At 33.5% G+C, this 18,284-nt stretch overlaps 2 protein-coding genes and 1 non-coding gene across 3 annotated transcripts; 1 reads left to right on the top strand and 2 right to left on the bottom strand.

The window, feature by feature from the left end:
- The first annotated feature begins 760 nt into the window (after positions 1-760).
- Positions 761-2,664, top strand: LOC145062382 (D-amino-acid transaminase, chloroplastic-like). Its single transcript, XM_079009995.1, has 5 exons — positions 761-1,058; positions 1,151-1,206; positions 1,413-1,588; positions 1,663-2,336; positions 2,445-2,664. Exons 1-5 carry the CDS (start codon positions 1,043-1,045, stop codon positions 2,540-2,542), a joined length of 1,020 nt encoding a protein of 339 aa, XP_078866121.1. The 5' UTR covers positions 761-1,042; the 3' UTR covers positions 2,543-2,664.
- Positions 2,665-10,689: 8,025 nt separating this feature from the next.
- On the bottom strand, positions 10,690-10,761 carry TRNAT-UGU (transfer RNA threonine (anticodon UGU)). The gene has a single exon. It is a non-coding gene; the product is annotated as a tRNA-Thr (tRNA).
- A 3,888-nt stretch (positions 10,762-14,649) lies between these two features.
- Positions 14,650-16,942, bottom strand: LOC145062599 (uncharacterized). Its single transcript, XM_079010179.1, has one exon. It carries the CDS (start codon positions 16,700-16,702, stop codon positions 14,864-14,866), a length of 1,839 nt encoding a protein of 612 aa, XP_078866305.1. The 5' UTR covers positions 16,703-16,942; the 3' UTR covers positions 14,650-14,863.
- Positions 16,943-18,284: the final 1,342 nt, after the last annotated feature.

Genomic DNA, 18,284 nt, shown 5'->3' with positions numbered 1-18,284 from the left:
GTTGATGTATTGGATCTTTGGAAACATTGGATGATGGGAATTTCTAATCATTAAATATGGACTGTTAGTATTTAAATGAAAATTTTTACTTGAAATTTTGGACTGATACATCAACTATCCAAAGTTGTTTCGAGTTTGTTATAAAAGCTTGACTTTCAGGAGGAGGTTGTAGTAAAATGTGACTATTAAATAAATCTAGGGTTATACATAAATAAGTTTAGGGTTAAAAGTGATATGTATATTGTAGTATAAGGACAACGTTACATTAAAATAAATCTAGGGTTATACATAAATAAGTATAGGGTTAAAAGTGACATGTATATTGTAGTATAAGGACCTAAATATAGGTAAAATGAGTTTTGCCCATTTAAACACGTACAGTAAAGTTTTGTTTTTGCTTTAATTTTTTTTTCTTTGGTTCTCCTCTGTAAATCGCATAAACGCATACACAGATCAATAAATAGATTAATCTTTATTTGGATTGACATATACAAGAGGAAATCACATTAGTAAAATTCGGGTTAACATATACCAAAATACACTATATTTATATTATAGATTCTCAAATATGTTTTTTGAAACACGATTTCTAAAAGAAATACCAACAAAAACTTTATCCTTTTGTGCACATAAACTATAGTATTATTTTTCGAATGATAAAAATATATTAACAAAAATGACAAAATTTAAAATATTATCCATAAAAATATATTTCGTGTTAAATTTGTTTTTGTAAACCAAAAAGTGGATGACTCGAAACACCATGAGAGATGAGAGAATCAAACAGAGGGTAGGCCAGTGCCACCCGCTTTCGTCTTTACCTTTAAACCCTTCTTCCCCAAATCCACAACCACCATTTCCATGTAAGACAACCATGGATTCCTCTTCTTTACATCTGCGAGAGTACCCTTTTTATCTCCTCTCTTCTCTCATGGTGAACAACCCACCTTCTTCTCTATAAATACCCTCATCTCCCACTCACTCACTCACTCACTCACTCGATCGCCCCTGTTAAACCCCTCCTCCTTTCACCTTTCTTCAAATGGCTACCAATTCAGGTAAGTTTCATCAGTTAGGGTCATGGTTTTTTATGATTGTATAGTAATTCATGATAGGTTGTTTGATATGTTTGCTGATTGATAAATCGCAGTTGAGATCGAGAGTGCTGAAGATTCTAAAGTTCATGTTTTCTCATCATCGACGGAGGTATATTCCGTAAAACCCAACCCCACCTCTCTGTTTTCGGATCCCGAATTCCCGATCATCTCAAAATTTCACAAAAAGTTTATCAATAACACTAGAAAACAGTCAAACACACGTTTCTTATGCCAATTCTGCATCTAGAAAAGCACCATCATTGAAGTTGAATTTTGTTTCGAAACAATATCTCACATTAATCTTTTGATGATCAGCTGCTTGAAAAGTTGCATCAGAAATGGAATTCAGTCGAGAAGCCACCATATCCTGCAATGTATTCAAGTGTTTATGGCGGGATTATTCTCGATCCAGCGATGATGGTCATCCCAATTGACGATCATATGGTACATCGAGGACATGGTGTTTTTGACACTGCCATTATTCTCGATGGGTAAGTCCTTAATTTCATCAAAATTTTACACAATTCTGATCGATTTTAAAGTTGAATTCCAATCCATTTCACAGATACCTCTACGAACTGGATGCTCATATAGATCGAATCCTTGTATCAGCATCAAGAGCCAAGATTTCATCACCATTCCCAAAATCAACCCTTCGCACCATTCTCATCCAACTAACATCAGCATCAAACTGCAAGAAAGGAACTTTACGATACTGGTTAAGTGCAGGTCCAGGCGATTTCCTACTTTCTCCTTCAGGTTGCCCAACATCTGCATTCTATGCAGTTGTAATAGACGAAGAGTTTTCTCAATGTAAACAAGGCGTTAAAGTCATCACTTCCACAATCCCGATGAAAGTACCCTTATTTGCCACAAGCAAAAACGTGAATTACCTCCCGAATGTTCTCTCGAAACTTGAAGCAGAAGAGAAAGGGGCATTTGCGTCAATTTGGGTAGATGATGAAGGGTATGTTGCAGAGGGACCTAATGTGAATGTGGCTTTTGTAACACATGATAATGAGCTTATTTTGCCTTTCTTTGAGAAGATTTTAAGTGGGTGTACTGCTAAAAGGCTTCTTGAATTGGCTCCTAAGTTGGTTGAAAATGGGAGATTGAAGAGTGTGAAAACAGGGAATATAACTGTTGAAGAAGCTAAAAGAGCTGCTGAGATGATGTATGTTGGAAGCACATTGCCTGTGTTGCCGATTATTGAGTGGGATGAAACTCCTATTGGAAATGGTAACTTTTTAACTATTTTAAATAATAAAAAACTCTTTTTTTTTAATCTCCGATTTTGAAAAAGAATTGTTTAATGATGTTGGTTTTTACTTTTTATGGTGTTTATAGGGAAGGTTGGGGAATTGACAATGGCTTTATCGGATTTGGTTTGGGAGGATATGGTGGCTGGTCCTGAGACACATAGGTTAAAAGTTCCTTATGTGTAAAAAAAAAGTGTCAAAGAATTGGATGTTTGTATCCTTTGTTTTCTAGAGTGTGGTAGGGAAATCACGAATTGAATAAAAGTTTAGGTTTGTGAACATTAATTCAACAAACCAAAAACCTCAAATTATCTTCACTATATTAAACTTTTGTCATAAACCTGAGTTATGAGTTATACAGATAGTGTTGTAAACCAACTGAAAGAACACATATAATGTAAGGTATTAAACGGGTAATATCTTGATGCCCAAGACCAAACAAATGATTTTATTGCTATAAATCTCTATCCAAACTAACGAATACATGTCTTTATTTATACTGATGATAACATTAACTAAACCAATACGTAATACTTGTTAAGCAAGTTGACAACTTTCTAATCTAAATCAAATACTTAAAATAAAAAGGGTTTTCCTAGAATACCCGTGCACTCATAAATCCGATTAACCCAACAATCACCCTTTTAACCAGATTGGTCATACCTCTCGTTCACAACAATATTGAATCACCATCTTCCCGAATCATTCCGACTTTTCCCGGACACCCGACCGCTACCTCGGTCACGTCCAAAGTCATATGTACCCTTTTGATTGTTTACAACACACGTAACATGTACCATGACATCCCGTTGGATACGTTTATTACCATCTAGACTTTTCCCGAATTCACAACTTCTCCCCGGCCAGATCCAAAGTCATCCGATTTGAACTTCCACCGCCATAATGTCCACACCGTGTTGTTTTTCCAATCTCTTCCTTTGTTTCGATTACCGTTCTTCAAAGAGGCATCTCCACCTACTAAGAAAACAAAGCCACCCGCTCCAGCGTTTTCCTTCTATCTACCAAACGAACTAAATCCAAAGCTACCTGCTTTGACGAATCCTTCTCATCCGCTTTTCACGCATCTACATCGGTATCCCCTTATCAAGAACAAACCGATCAAAAACTATGCAATCCCTTTGATTTTTCTGCCTTCTGATTTCAACCAATCAACATCCTATTATCTCTTTTCACCACCCCGACCTCTTTAATTAAGCTTGTTCCGAGAGCACTTTTCCAACGAACAACAAGACAAGGTCACGACCACCTTTACTATCTTCCGTCACCCGCAAAACGAACCTAATCAAAGTCACCCGCTTTGATGTCTTCCCGTCCGTTTATTCCGCGCCTCCGGTTAGTCTCTTTTTATCTTAGAACAAGCCCGATCAAGAGAAATCGATGCCAATGTTTTAAAAACCGATTTTAGTTGAACCGATATGGTGACTGGTTTCCGGTTCAACCAGTTTAATCGGTTCGACCGTCGGGTTAACCGGTTTATATAATTTTCATATTTTCCTACACATACATACATAAATTAGGTGTGAGACTCGTGTATCACACGAGTTTATTAAAAAATTAGTATCAACTTGTGAACATTAAATGGTTTTTGAAGTAATACTTTTACATATATACAAAGACTTTATTGAATAAGTTATGATTCAGTATATAACTCATATAATTGAAAGATATACCAAATTACATTATTGAAAGAAAAACAAAATCCCATGATTGATGAATAAATATGTAATACAAACTTGATGCATGAAAACATTATCAATTTGGCATAATGATACAAAGCAATTTTATTTAGAAATCATTTGAACATAATACGAACTTGTTAAATGAATTTTAAAATTAGGAAAATACAACGTATCAAAGGAATAATAAGAAATTTCAATTTTTCGTCTTGAAGTTTTGGATCATGCTGAAACCATGGAAGAAAGTTTTGTTATCCCCAGTTTCATAAGCAAATATACCACATTAACAACTAATGGTAGTTAGTAAATCATTTAAATTATATTAATCAAAAGAAACTAAAAAAAATACCATATTTATGGTCGATCAAGTGTAGGACAGCGAAATTGATAATCAAAAGCATTTTAATTAATCAAAAACTGAAGCTAAATAACATTTTTCCCAAAATAAACATTATATTTGTAAACAAAGACAGACACCAGATTGTGAAAACATGAGAAATCAGACAAATGAGATTTCAAAACCGCCAATAGACATAACTTGTCAAGGGTTTTCTCAAACATCTTGAATCATCTATGAGTACACTTTGACTATTCTCCAAATTGAGCTTTTCCTTGGACTTTCCAATTATGGCCCTATCCCCAAGTTAGACACCTTAGTCCACCTGATGCTTTTCGATTATGCTAATGTCCCCAATTTAACCTTCAATATTCCATTTATACCCATACCTCTAAAACATTGTTAACCATCTTTAACTTTTTGATTATGTACATGTCCAACTTATAAATAGTAACCATAAAAGCGTTAATTATTGCAACTTACTTCAAATCCATAATAACAATCTACTATGAATTTGATTATATTTCAAGAATATTAGAAGAAAGAATAATGAAGAATTCAAACCACTTAGAGGAAAATTAAAAATAAGTAGAACCTTTCCCTTATCAAGGCTAAGGTCTACACCATTACCCTTTCCATCCTGCGTCAAATGGATAATTATATCATAAAAACCACATAAATATAATAAAGACAATAAAAGTTCATGAGTTCGATAAGGTCTACATCATTACACTTGCCATCCTATATCTGTATATTGCTAATTCAGTCATCATTGGGAATTCGTCTATCTCTTTGGCAAAAACTAATCAATGATTTCATAGTTAATGCTCATAAATGGTGTTTAAGCTTAAATGACTGTGAAATCAGAAACTTAGATATTTTTTAATGTTTTTATGTATACCTTTAATAAAACTCAAAAAAAAAATGAGAACCTAAGAACAATTAAACATGTGAAATCAGAAAACAAAAAGACAGAAAATCAAAATCAAACCTAAGGAAAACAAATGACAGAATAGAAAGGTTCCATATTAGGCCGCAAACTTGAATCGATTCGAATCCAAATGAAATTAACTGATAGATGAGATTTTCAAATTTAAGTGAATAAATTTGACAGTAATTAGAGCTTTGGCATTTAGAGAAAATTTATATGAAAGAAAAATGCTACCATCATCCGTCATTGATCTTATCGTGTCGCCATCGTTATCTTATGTTCATATCCTCGCTATTTCTCCAAGCCTACTCTCATCATCTACTTCTCCCGGCTACTGGGTGCTATCGGATGTTGGTATCTCTAAATCTGCCATAACCATTAAGTAGGCAGGGATACAATAGAATGGATCATAAAATATGTTTCAAATGAAAAAAAAAAAAAAGAGAATGGTTGCGGTGGATTTTATATGATAACAAATACATGATAATGTGAAGGTGCGTAATCGATTTAATGTGAACGCATCAAGAACATCAGGTGTGTTTGCGTGTGTGTATGAGAGAGAGACAGAGATAGATAAAAGGGATTCAAGAAGAGGATTCTTACCTAAATCAGACCTTCCAGGAATGGCCCTGATTCAAAGTGAGAATCGATATATAGAGCAAGAAACAGATTGGGATGAATCATTTCCCACGATTTATGGTCTCTGGTAAACATGAAAGTGAGTTTAATTCTCCAATGAAAATTCAAATATACTTCGTTGATTTATTGCCTAAAATATATCAATTCAAATAGGTAGATGATTAATTGTTGATTTATTGGGGGATAATATCATATTTTCTAAATTTGGATTCCTAATTCAAAGGGATTACATACGTATAATGAAGGAAGAAAAGTAGAGCTGGAAAGAAGGTAAATTGACACTCCTGGATTTCTTCCTGATTTTTCTCCGCTGTGAATTGAATTGAACCAAATGGGCAATTTCGGAAGTTCACTTACACATTTAAGCGGGAAAAATAGTTTTTGGGGGCATAGGGAGTGACACGTGGCAAAAATCTACTTATTTATTAGATTAGGGGATAAATCAAGAATTTGATGTATACAAGTTAAAATATTAAAAATATACATATAAATAAGTTGTAGATCAATCCAAATACATTAAAATAACACATAACCATAAGTTTTAGTGTTTTACATCAATACATATATGTCAAAAAGAAAATAAAGTATAATACGGAAAGAAAATATAATTTTAGATGAATACAAACACGTCAAAAAACTTTAAAACATTTACCATATGTTTTTATTTAGACAAAACTAAATATATTTGAAAAAAATCACCAAAGTTTATTATACAAATGGTTCTTGTCCATTTGTTTTATTCGGTTTAACCGGTTTATTTTGGCCGGTTCAACCGGGTTTTTCTAAAAACCGGCCGGTTTAATCCGGTTCAAAAATCAACGTAAAACCGGTGTAAGGTATTAAACTGGTAATACTTTGATGCCCAAGACCAAACAAAGGATTTTATTGCTATAAATCTCAATCTAAACTAACGAACACATGTCCTTATTTTTACTAATGAAAGCATTCACTAAACCAATATGTAATACTTGTTAAGTAAGTTGACAACTCCTTATTTAAATCAAATACCTAAAATAAAGAGGGTTTTCCCAAAATACTCATGCACTCATAAATCCGATTAACCCAACATATAAAAGCCTGTTCATGTCCGTATGTTCAAATTAACTGAATAAACGAATGAACATGAACAGATAAATGAACAAATTTTTTTGTATGTGTTCGTTCGTTTCACAAGTTACATTATTTGTGTTCATTTGTTTATGCTTGTTAAGATAGTTAACGCACATAAACAATCAAAAACAAATGAACATAAACAAATATCATTGAACATAAACAAATATCATGCATATAATGAATATGAACGTCTAAATCAAGAACCTTAATTAGCCATGATATGTTGAACATAAACATCCAAATCAAGAACTTTAAACGGTTATGATATGCTGATCACATTTGTGTACTTTTGATATTTTTGATATGTTGATCAAGAACTTTAAACTTTAACGGTTATGATATGTTACTTTTGATATTTTTGCTAAATCAAGAACTTAGTAAAAATTAAGCCATTTTATAAGCTCCACTTTCACCGTAACTCTCATTGGTTGTATAGTTTTCTATATAATGTAATATAATAATCGAACGTAAACAATACAAACATAAACAAACGTTTACGAATATAAACCAACTAAGGAGACAATTGTTTATGTCAGTTTGTTTAACTAAGCGAAAAAAAATATTGTTAATGTTTGTTTATTTATTAAATAAATACATATAAAAGAACTTTTTGTCGAAGAGTTCATATACAATTCGCTGAATTTTTAGTTCGTTTACAAACTTACCTACCAAACTACCAAAGTGAAAAAGGTATGTAAATCAATGTTTTAAAAACCGGTTTGAACCGGCCGGTCGAACCGGTTGGACCGGGAACCGGGAGAGGGAGCAGTTCAACTATCACTGGTTTTACATTGATTTCTGAACCGGATTGAACCGGCCGGTTTTTAGAAAAAACCGGTTGAACCGGTTAAACCGAATAAAAACACATGAAAAAAAACCATTTACATAATAAACTTTGATGATTTTTTTCAAATCTATTTAGTTTTCTATAAATAAAAACATATGGTAAATCTTATAAATTTTTTTGATGTGTTTGTATTCATCAAAAACTATATTTCGTTTCGGTATTATACTTTATTTTCTTTTTGACGTATATGGATTGATGTAAAAACACTAAAACTTATGGTTATGTGTTATTTTAATGTATTTGGATTCATCGACAACTTATTTTTATGTGTATTTTTAATGTTTGAACTTATAAACATCAAATTCATAATTTCTATATATATGTATGTGTAGGAAAATATAAAAAAAAATATATAAAAAATATAGAAACCGGTTCACTCGGCGGTCGAACCGGGAACCGGTCATCATACCGGTTCAACTAAAAAACCGGTTTTTAAAACATTGATGTAAATAAATAAAATCTACCCTAATAAATAAGAATGATTTTGCCACATGTCTTTCTCTCATTCAATTTGCCACATGTCATTTTGTAATAATTTAGAGATATATTTATTTTCCACTTGTTATTTGTTTCATTTTCCATTTCTAATATATTATTAATTAGTTTCCATAAATTAAACCTACCATAATGATATTAATTTCAAATTTTAAATTTTAAATTTTAAATTTCAATTTCAATTTCAAATAAATTTACAGTTTAAACCTTTGTGTTTAACATTTTGTTATAATTAACCTGTTTAGTATACGGGTCTGATAACTAAACAATAATTTTAATTTATTTATTTTTTGCATGTTTTTTTTCTCATAATTTTTATTTATTTCAAATTTTAAATTCAAATAAACTTTTCATTTAATCGTTTCTATTTAACATTTTGTTTTAATCAACCCGTATAATATACGGGTTTCACAACTAGTATTACTATAATTATGAAAAGGCTCGATGTATAGAGCTCGTAATTTACAAGCAAGTTGAAAAAAACTATAAGCAAATTACATAAAAGTCAGTAATTTTAAGCTATTTTTTTGTGGTTAAACCATTGCGTTCGGATTTCATTAATGAGTCATCCAAATTTTACGATTTGTTCTACATCGAGTACATTAACCTTCTATAACATGCTAAATTGGTTATAATGTGAGATTTTGTCAAAAGTTTAGTAGTTTTAGTAAAAATTTCGACTAACGTCAATAAATTTTGATAAAAAAATTCTTTTATTACCATTTAACTTGCTAGGGCCAAAGGTGACGATGGGTATCATGTTGACATTTTATTATTAAACGGGTTCATTTCAATTTAGCATGTTTAAGGAAAATGTTTGAAAATTTTCAATCCAACCCAACATTTTAATAATTAGGTTGGCACATATATGTCCCCTGATGTTTTAAAACCCGGTTCGACCGGTTGGATCGTGACTCGGGGTAGAATATGGGTCAATAGAGAACGGGTTTTTGTAAAAATATAGACTGAATCGAACCGGATGGGTTTCCCCTAAACCTCGGTCGAACCGTTTGTGTTGAACAGGTTAAAACCGGATTGACCCGTTTTAATAGGGCTTGGATACAAATACAGACCGGATTGAACCGTTTGTGTCGAACCGGCTTCTCAATCACAAGTTGACCATGTTGATCATGAAGTTGATAGTGAATTTCAATTACTAAGTGACCACGAGATCGATGCTTATAATACTCCAATTTCTCAAGATCCATGATCTGGTTTGGTCGTGGCGCATTTGAATCTGTCTAAAACTATGTTTTGTTTTGTTATTTATACTCTATGTGGTTGTTTATTGTGTTTATATTGATCTATAAGATGTTTTGATATGTTTTTTTAATGTTTAAACTTTGTGGACATCAAATTATTGGTTTTATATGTCTATGCATTATGCAGGAAATTAAAATATATGAAAATAGAAAAAGATCATAAATCGGGTTGACCTGGCGGTTCAAACGGTTGGACCAATTGACCCGTGAACCGGTCATCACACCGGGTCAACTAAAAACCCGGGTTTTAAAACATTGATTTCTCCAACCCAACCAATTTAATAAACAGGTTCATCCATTAAAAATTTTATAAATAAATAATAAAGTTTTACACCAAATTAAATGTTACATAGTCTACTCATTATTCAAATAAAATTAGAAAAAATTATGAACTTCAAGTTGAAGTTTAATAAAAAAATCCAACCACAAACACAAATTAAGTGTTCAAATAACATTAGAAATGTTTTATATTAGATATATTGATATTTAATAAATATAAAATAAACATAAACATAACATAATTTTTAAATAGAGTTGAGAAATTGAAATTAGGTTGGAAATTTCAATCTAACCTAACATTTAATGAAATGGATTAAAATGGGTTAATCAACTTAATTAAATAGATTGAAAACCTCACACCCGTCTGTTAATTATTGGGTTGTGAAACCATATTATTTAGACCACAAAAATTGTCAAAATATACTCGTTAAACAACAAAAATGACCAAAATATACTGTATTTTATTTGAAGCTTTTCTGAATTATGATTAAATGCTTTTGTGATTGTGGATGATTGATTATTCTTTGGAGTTTGGTGTGCAGTGTGCACCTTATGTTCTACAATAGTCCATGAATTTGTTCAGATTCTGATCTTGTTAAGATTAATGAAGTTTTAACGCTCTTTTGCATTTGAAATGCAATTGATATGATATTATACGTATATTTTGTTTTTCGTGTTAAAAAGTAGTATATAGTAAAGCCAAGAATGAAAAAAAATGAAAAAAAAAATACAATGCCCCCATGCAGGATCGAACTACAGACCTCCAGTTTACAAGACTGGCGCTCTACCACTGAGCTATAGGGGCGATTTTGTTGAATTTCTCATGTTTAAAAATACATCGAGGGCTCCACAACATTATTATATCGGTCTAATATAGTTATCAAAGAACTTTGTGCCGATTATAATTTTATGTGGCTATGTGATTCTTAGGCAATAATTGAAGTTTAATAACTTTAATCTTTTAAAATTAATTATGTTTAATTTCTAAACACTGAATTTTAGTCACAATATGATACATTCACTATTCACCTCATGGTAAATATGGACATTTTTAACCCAATGGCTGCTTTAGGAAATATAATTTCTATCTAGTCTTCATTCACAGCCTCTTAATTTGACAATCTGGGTTAGTCAAATCATAATTACTTTGGTTGCTTGTTTGGTGTTTTATGTTGTAATTTCATTGCCAAATCCTTTTTATACACACATTACACTTAGGAACATTATTCATCTTAAAAGATACAGAAATATTTATCAACCAAATTAACTAACAAATAGGATATATAGGACCCAAGTGAAACTCATCTTCATTGCCTACATGAAACCTTGAGACTCTAGCGGGATTGTTTCTTCTCTCTTTGACCTTCCACCATAGTCAAAAGCTCCCGATATTATTATTCCTCAAAAAGTTGCCACCATTATGGTTGGATTGATACCGAATCATTTCATCTTTATTAGTATCCAAAAAATGCCAAAGTACAACTAAAACCACCGATGAAACAAGCATTGGAATTGGACCAAAGATCCATAAAACCAAAGTCCCTGCAATATAGAGCACACGCAATCCAACAAGCCAAAAGATACTTCCTCGTATCAATGCCTTTTGGATATATTTCATAGGAACATCACCTTTAGGCATGCTAACGAGGAAACTAGCATGCACAAAATGTCGTGTGGTTTGTACAAAACATGCAAATGCTAACAAGAAGAAAGTTATCATGGAGATGTACTTTATTGACCTAGTGGTGTGACTTTTATCCCCATAGATAAAATGGTTTGTGAAGAAGTTTGTGGAAGAACCTCCAAGTAGAGCTCCGATAAGCGAGCATAAAACTAGAGAAATTGAAGCCAAAGAGATTGCTCCGTTTAAGTTACTACTAAGGACCGATATAGCAAACCCTCTATCTCTAGTTTCAATCTGCATGCATCAAGATAATTATTAATTAATTAACCATGGTTAGGTTAGATGTAGCTGAGGAAAAGAAAAGATGGGTTCCTAATTATATGTCAAGTATATGTACCTGAAGCATTTTCTCAACCCATGCACTTTTATTATGGTTTTCAAACCCGATTGTTGTGGTTTCGGGAATGATATGGTATCTGTAGAGAAGGATTAGATGATAGATACACATGATTAGTAACCCTAATGGCACCACGAATAAGTCTAAGTGTGATTCCTTCCATGTCCACCCCATATTCTTTTTTCTTGCTTTTCTCTTGTTCTTTGTGTTTCTTTGAAAGTATGTAAGGGGTGAAGTAAAACTGTGAAAGAGACGAATTTAACATAGAATTTGGTAAATGAAAGGTGGGTCTTTTGACATTTTCAATGAAATTTCGTGGGAAAGTGCTTTTTCTTTGTGCAAAATGTTTCCACTGTGAATTTTTTGACAACTTGCATATGTTTATTCTAAAGATATATTAGTAAATTATACCTCTCACCTAATTATGTTGGAAAACAATATAAAGATGACATATAAATTTTACTTCTAAAATTTAATAGACAATTCCATGATGGAAGCATTAACCAATAATTTATTGTATATATGATACTAGTATTATCTATCCCACGTTATATTCCAGTCTATGGTCAAAATTCTTTGTTTCTCCCTGTCTCCAGGAGATCGATGTATTATTGCTATTTTAGGTTAGGTTGGGTTTTCTAAGATAGCCGCCTCAATAACAGTTGATCTTTTTAATTTGGTGTAGAATTGATTGATGAAACGTATGCAAATTTTATTTTAATTATGGTAAGTAACAGTCATAATGTATGGCCTTAATTTCATAGTCTAGAAAATGTAAAGTGGTTTTGCTATCTATTTGTCGTATAGTTAGAGTGGTTAAATATTTTCATCTCCTGGTTATTCGATCACTTTTCCATTTCCATGTAAATCTATTGAAACATGACACGAATACCTCACTTTTCCTATAATCCGACGTTGGTCTTTTTATAAAAGAACGGTGTTCAATTGAAAATTGTAATATAATCTATAAATAAAATTTCAAAACAAAGGGTGTCCTTCGACACCTATGAGATAGCGTAGGTATGCCCTTAACTAGTTGTGTTTAACCTGCTACTGTCCCTTTCATTGTCAAGCCTCCCAACGATTACGTTTCGGTGATCATATGACAACGATTACGTTTCATTTTTAGTGGTGTGAAAAAAAAAAAAACAAAATCGAATAACCAAACCTAACCGAACCATGTTTTAATTATTTGGTTTTCATGTGATTTGATTCGCTTAACCGAATAATGATGACATTATCAGATTTACTTTTGGTTAAATCTTCTATATTTTGGTTAAACTGAATAAGCAATTAAATATATGTTTTATTTTTATTTTTATTTTTTATAAATTAACATTTTTTTCATAGATTAATTAGCAAGTTTTTTTATTTCCAAATGAAATCTTATTCAGTTTAACCATTAAATCGATTCGAATAAACCAAAACCAGATAGACCAAAACCGATTCAACCAAACTTTATTCGGTTTAATTAAGGTTTTTTTTTTTGTTATAACATTTTTTCGAGATGTAAGAAAATCATTTACACCGAAAACTGATTTAATGCAAAGGATGGTTCTCCTGGTTTATAAGAGTATCTTAGTTCTATTAGAGAATTCAAGTAAACATTTGCCAACCAATGATTCTTTTGCATGATTTCGCATTTGATGGTGTGTTAAATAGGGGTTGAGGTGTTCCTTTTGAGTGATCCTTTGCTTGTCTATCTTGAACATGACCTCATAGTAAAGAAAGATTAAAGATCATTTCTGTTAGAACCAATCTACCACCAAAATCTTACTTTAATTCCACAACCAATTCTACCCTTTTTGCTTTTACTATGTATGTGCGTGTGTGGTGGGGTTGGGCTACTTTTTATGTATTTCATGCTCCTTTTCACTTTTGCTACGTGGGATATATAAATCTATGATGCCTTTGTTCAAACTTTAGACACTTTTAAAAGCATTTTAACTCCATGCCAAGCTATAGATGTTTTATAAAAGGGTTGGCTAAAAAGACATCCTATATTACAATATAGACATCCTAATCAATTTTTTAAATGTTTTTATTGGCTGAAATTGCATTGTTTTCTGAAAAAGCTGATTATAAACAATTAATTATTGATTGACTTTTTAAAAGGTGATCAATAGGGTGTCCAAGGGGTGTCTTATTAGTAACACCCTTTATGAAAACATATTATAGACCTTGAAGCATTTACATTAATTTAATGGTTATTGTGTATCTTCCCTTTGATTGCATTCTTCATTCTTGTTCATCTCTAACCACGAGACTCCCCTTGTGCATGTTCATTTTACCACTAGAATGCATCACATAGTCATACACACACAAAGCACAAGATAAAGCAAGTTTGAGCCTTTTGTGTTTGGTTGTTTCAATGATTTATGGAACCTAACAAAATACACCATGCCAAGCAATTCTTTAATCCTTAAAAAGTAATTGTGCTTAGTGGTCCACAACATGATTAGAAAAAGACAATTTGACTAGAAATAAGCATCAAGACCGAATCTTTGCCAACAAAATTAGCCTAATCAATAAGGTTAAACTCACATCATCCCAATTTGGTATAGTGATCATCACATGATGCAAGATTGAAACAAAAACTATCTTCCATATTTTATATCAGAAGTATCAACTTTGTAGTTCATATATCCGACCATTCTTTAAAACACAATAAGAAACTTAAACATGTTTATATATATTCAACACTAGAAACAATATTACATGCAGCATAAACCGCTTGTAAACATGCATCGAGTGATTGTACAATGAAAAACACAAAATCAAGTATGTCCAAGAATCTATCTCAATGACAGTAATACGAATCTAATTATCTAACAACACTCCATCAAACTCTTTTTTTTTTTATTTTTTTTTTATATATTTTTAAGCTCAAAATCCAAAACCAGCCACGTCAATGCCAAATGAAGCTCGGCGTGGTGGCTCGAGCTTGTTTTTCCAGAAACAAGATTCTGGTGCTAGCTTCATTGGCTCGGACTTGCATCTTGTAAGAATCAATGGCTCGAACCCATTTGTGTTGACTAACTTCTGGTCAAACTTTGTCGCCATTGATGAACATGAAGATCGAGCTGGTTGTTGTAAAACTGGCTGACATTTTGATTCATCTTCACCGGCGATTGGTTTGATTGGCGGCGGCACTGGCGGCGGTTTTCTACCGGAGTGTCGCCGGATGAAGTCTGTGCTGCAGACCCATGTTTCCTTTGATACCTCCATTGATAGCTTCGGCTCATACATCATTAGCAACAAACATTCAGGCAAACTTTTGCTCTTGTTTATCTCTTCGTTTTCTTCTTCAAATTCTGAATTTGACTCACATGCTGCGGTTTCTTCAATATCTTCATCTTCGGATAATTGTTCTTGAGCATCCTCCATTTCAGAATGTACTTCTTCTTCTTCTTCTGTTTCTTCATATTCTTGATTTTGATCTGTATTTTCTTCAAATAAAGACCAAAGATACATACTTCCTTCTTCTTCTTCTTCTTCTTCTTCTTCTTCGTTAGTTTTTATGCTCTGTTCTTGATTATCTTCTTCTTCTTCTTCTTCTTCTTCTTCAATACTCTGTTTTGTTTCCATGTCGGGATTTGTTTCCACTTCTTCTTCTTGAACTTTCTTTTCCATTTCCAGTTCTAAATTCTTTTCCGTTTTTTCTTGATCGATTGCTTTCGCTTGTAAATGATCATGTTCTTGATTACTAACTTCAATCAAACCCATGTGTGTTTCTTCTTCCTCCTGCTGAAGATTTTCAGGAATTACGCTCTCTTCAATTTTCTCTTCATTCCTAAAAGATTCTTCATCTTCATCTTCTTCTTCCTCTTCGTTTTTCTCCATATTTGGTTCCCAGAATCGATTCGTGAGAGCTTCCATCTTCATAGGATCAGATCTACATCTCATCAATAACAAAGCATTTTTAGGTGGTACACAAGTGCTCACCCTAGCTTCATCGATTGTCCCCAAGACGCTGTCGTTTACAATCTCCAAGTCTTGGAACACATGTCTTCTTGAATTCTTAATACCAATCTCATCAATTTCCTCATTCTCGTCATCATCGTCTCCGGCGACTAACTCAACGTCTCTCTCGCCACCACCACCACTACCACCGGTATCTCTTCCACTTCCATCTCCTTCCTGCAATGCCACCAACCACCGTGCAAACCCCGCACCACAAGACCCCTGTCTGTTTTCCCCAACCATCTTTTCCTCTTTCTCCATCGCCGTCGTTGAAGAACACGAAGACCGGCAAGGAAACAAACAGCTTACCTCAGACCCAAAAGCTCTTAAACCTTCACAAATCGTCAATGGTAAATGAACCCATCTCTGATTATTCCTCTGCAATGGTAAACACTCTTGATTAGAACCAAGATTTTGACTTTGACTACCAAACCCATTACCGGAATGCTCCAATCTCCTGAAACTAACTTCGCCGGCGCTCCGTCGTCTCGATAAACTCCTCAGATTTTTTGCGTGCTTTTTCTTGCTCTTCACCCTAACCTGACCAATGCAGGTAACTTTAGGGGAAGACGGTTCTGGGTTTTCAAAACCGCTTCCTCTTTTTTTACCGGTGGCTGGGAACATTGCGGGAGACGCGCCGCCTTTGATGCTACGACTGTTTCTGAGCCTACGGCTGTGGGAGTTTGAGAGGGAAAGCGGCGGTGGGTCACGAGCAGCCCCAGCCCTGGCTGGACTGAGGATTGATCTGGATGAGATCTTCATAGAGGATGAAGATGTGTGAAGTAGACGAAGTGTTGGATAGATTTAACAACGATGGTGGTGGTGGTGGTCTACCGGAGTCCATTAACTGTCATTGTGATAGATAGGTGTTGCGGCTTTCTTTAGGTGGGTTGCAGAGCAGAGAGAAGAGAACGATGAATAAATGTAGACACGAGACGTAGTTGGTTTCCGTGGGCCTATATCATCTGTGGGTGTGATGCGGTACCACACTACCACTCTATTTGCTTCCTATTATCCAAAAATTACGTATTACTATATATATATATATATATATATATATATATATATATATATATATATATATATATATATATATATATATATATATATATATATATATATTCCATTTAATAGTCATTTAACTTGTTCATTCGTGTAAATTTCGTGCTCCAATAGCCATTTAACTTGTTCATTCGGGTAACATACTATTCCATTTTGTCACATTTGGTCATTAAACTTTTTTTCGTGCTCTAATAGCCATTTAACTTGTTCATTCGTGTAAATTTCACCCCTACGACTGATTATAGCCGGTTTCAACGATTGCATGGGTCTGATGTGGCTTTTTTTTCCTAGGTGGCCAATGAGATGGCATGTAGGCCCCGATTTTGCCTCCCATCCTCATTAAAGTTAAGAGTGAAGTCTCGTTTGGTCCTTAAATTCGATTAGGGCACCAAGTCTCATTAACCCCCGATTTTTTCTCCTTCAATCTTCAATCGGTCTCTGTAATGGCTTCATCTCAATGTCCCATAGATCGAAACTTCATTGTAGTGGATTTCCACTATAATGGAACGTTTGCACCCAACCCATTAGTATACTTTGATCCCGACAAACAATCAGTAGGAGATGTTGACTTCAGTGCATTTGAGTACGAGGAGTTCATGGAATTCCTTCAAAAGCTCACCAGAACTAGAAGCAAAGACATTTACTTCTGCCTTCCACAAGAGTCTTTAAGTCAGGGAATTCATACACTGGTGAATGACGGTGATTACAAAGAATTTTTGGATTTGGCTTACGCAAATGAGAGGAGAATGAATGTGTATGTGGACCACTATAATGAACCAATCTTCGAATGGATTAAGGAAGAGGAAAATGAAGATCAAGACTACAGCTGTGAAGAGGATGAAGACTCAGTATTCTCGGAGACTTATTCTGTTGACCATGAAGAAGATGATGTTGAATATCCATTCCCAGCCAACAAAACCAAGGGTGACAGGTTCTTAAACAAACTTTGTCTAGACACATTAGATGAAGATGTTGAATATCTTGAACCTCGATACCCTGTACATGATGATAGACAACCATGGAATCAGATGAAACCACTGTTAGGTATGCGATTTTCTAACCCTGATGAGCTTAAAAACATGTTAAGCAACTATGCAGTTGCTAATGGATATGATCTCTGGTTTGAAAAAAATGACTCCCAAAGGTTGTTAGTTAAGTGTTGCAAAAAAAACAAGTCACCTAATTGTCCATTTAGACTTTGGGCCTCTTGGATGAGTAAAGAGAGGACTTTTCAGATAAAATCTTTAGTTAGTGAACATAATTGTAGCAGGGTGTTTAAGTT

The sequence above is a fragment of the Lactuca serriola genome, chromosome 7 (assembly GCF_051521515.1).
Source record: "Lactuca serriola cultivar US96UC23 chromosome 7, Lser_US96UC23_V15, whole genome shotgun sequence".
In the NCBI taxonomy this organism is placed as follows: domain Eukaryota; kingdom Viridiplantae; phylum Streptophyta; class Magnoliopsida; order Asterales; family Asteraceae; genus Lactuca; species Lactuca serriola.
The sequence above is the reverse complement of the archived record's forward strand: the minus strand, read 5'-3'. Positions and strand labels throughout refer to the sequence as shown.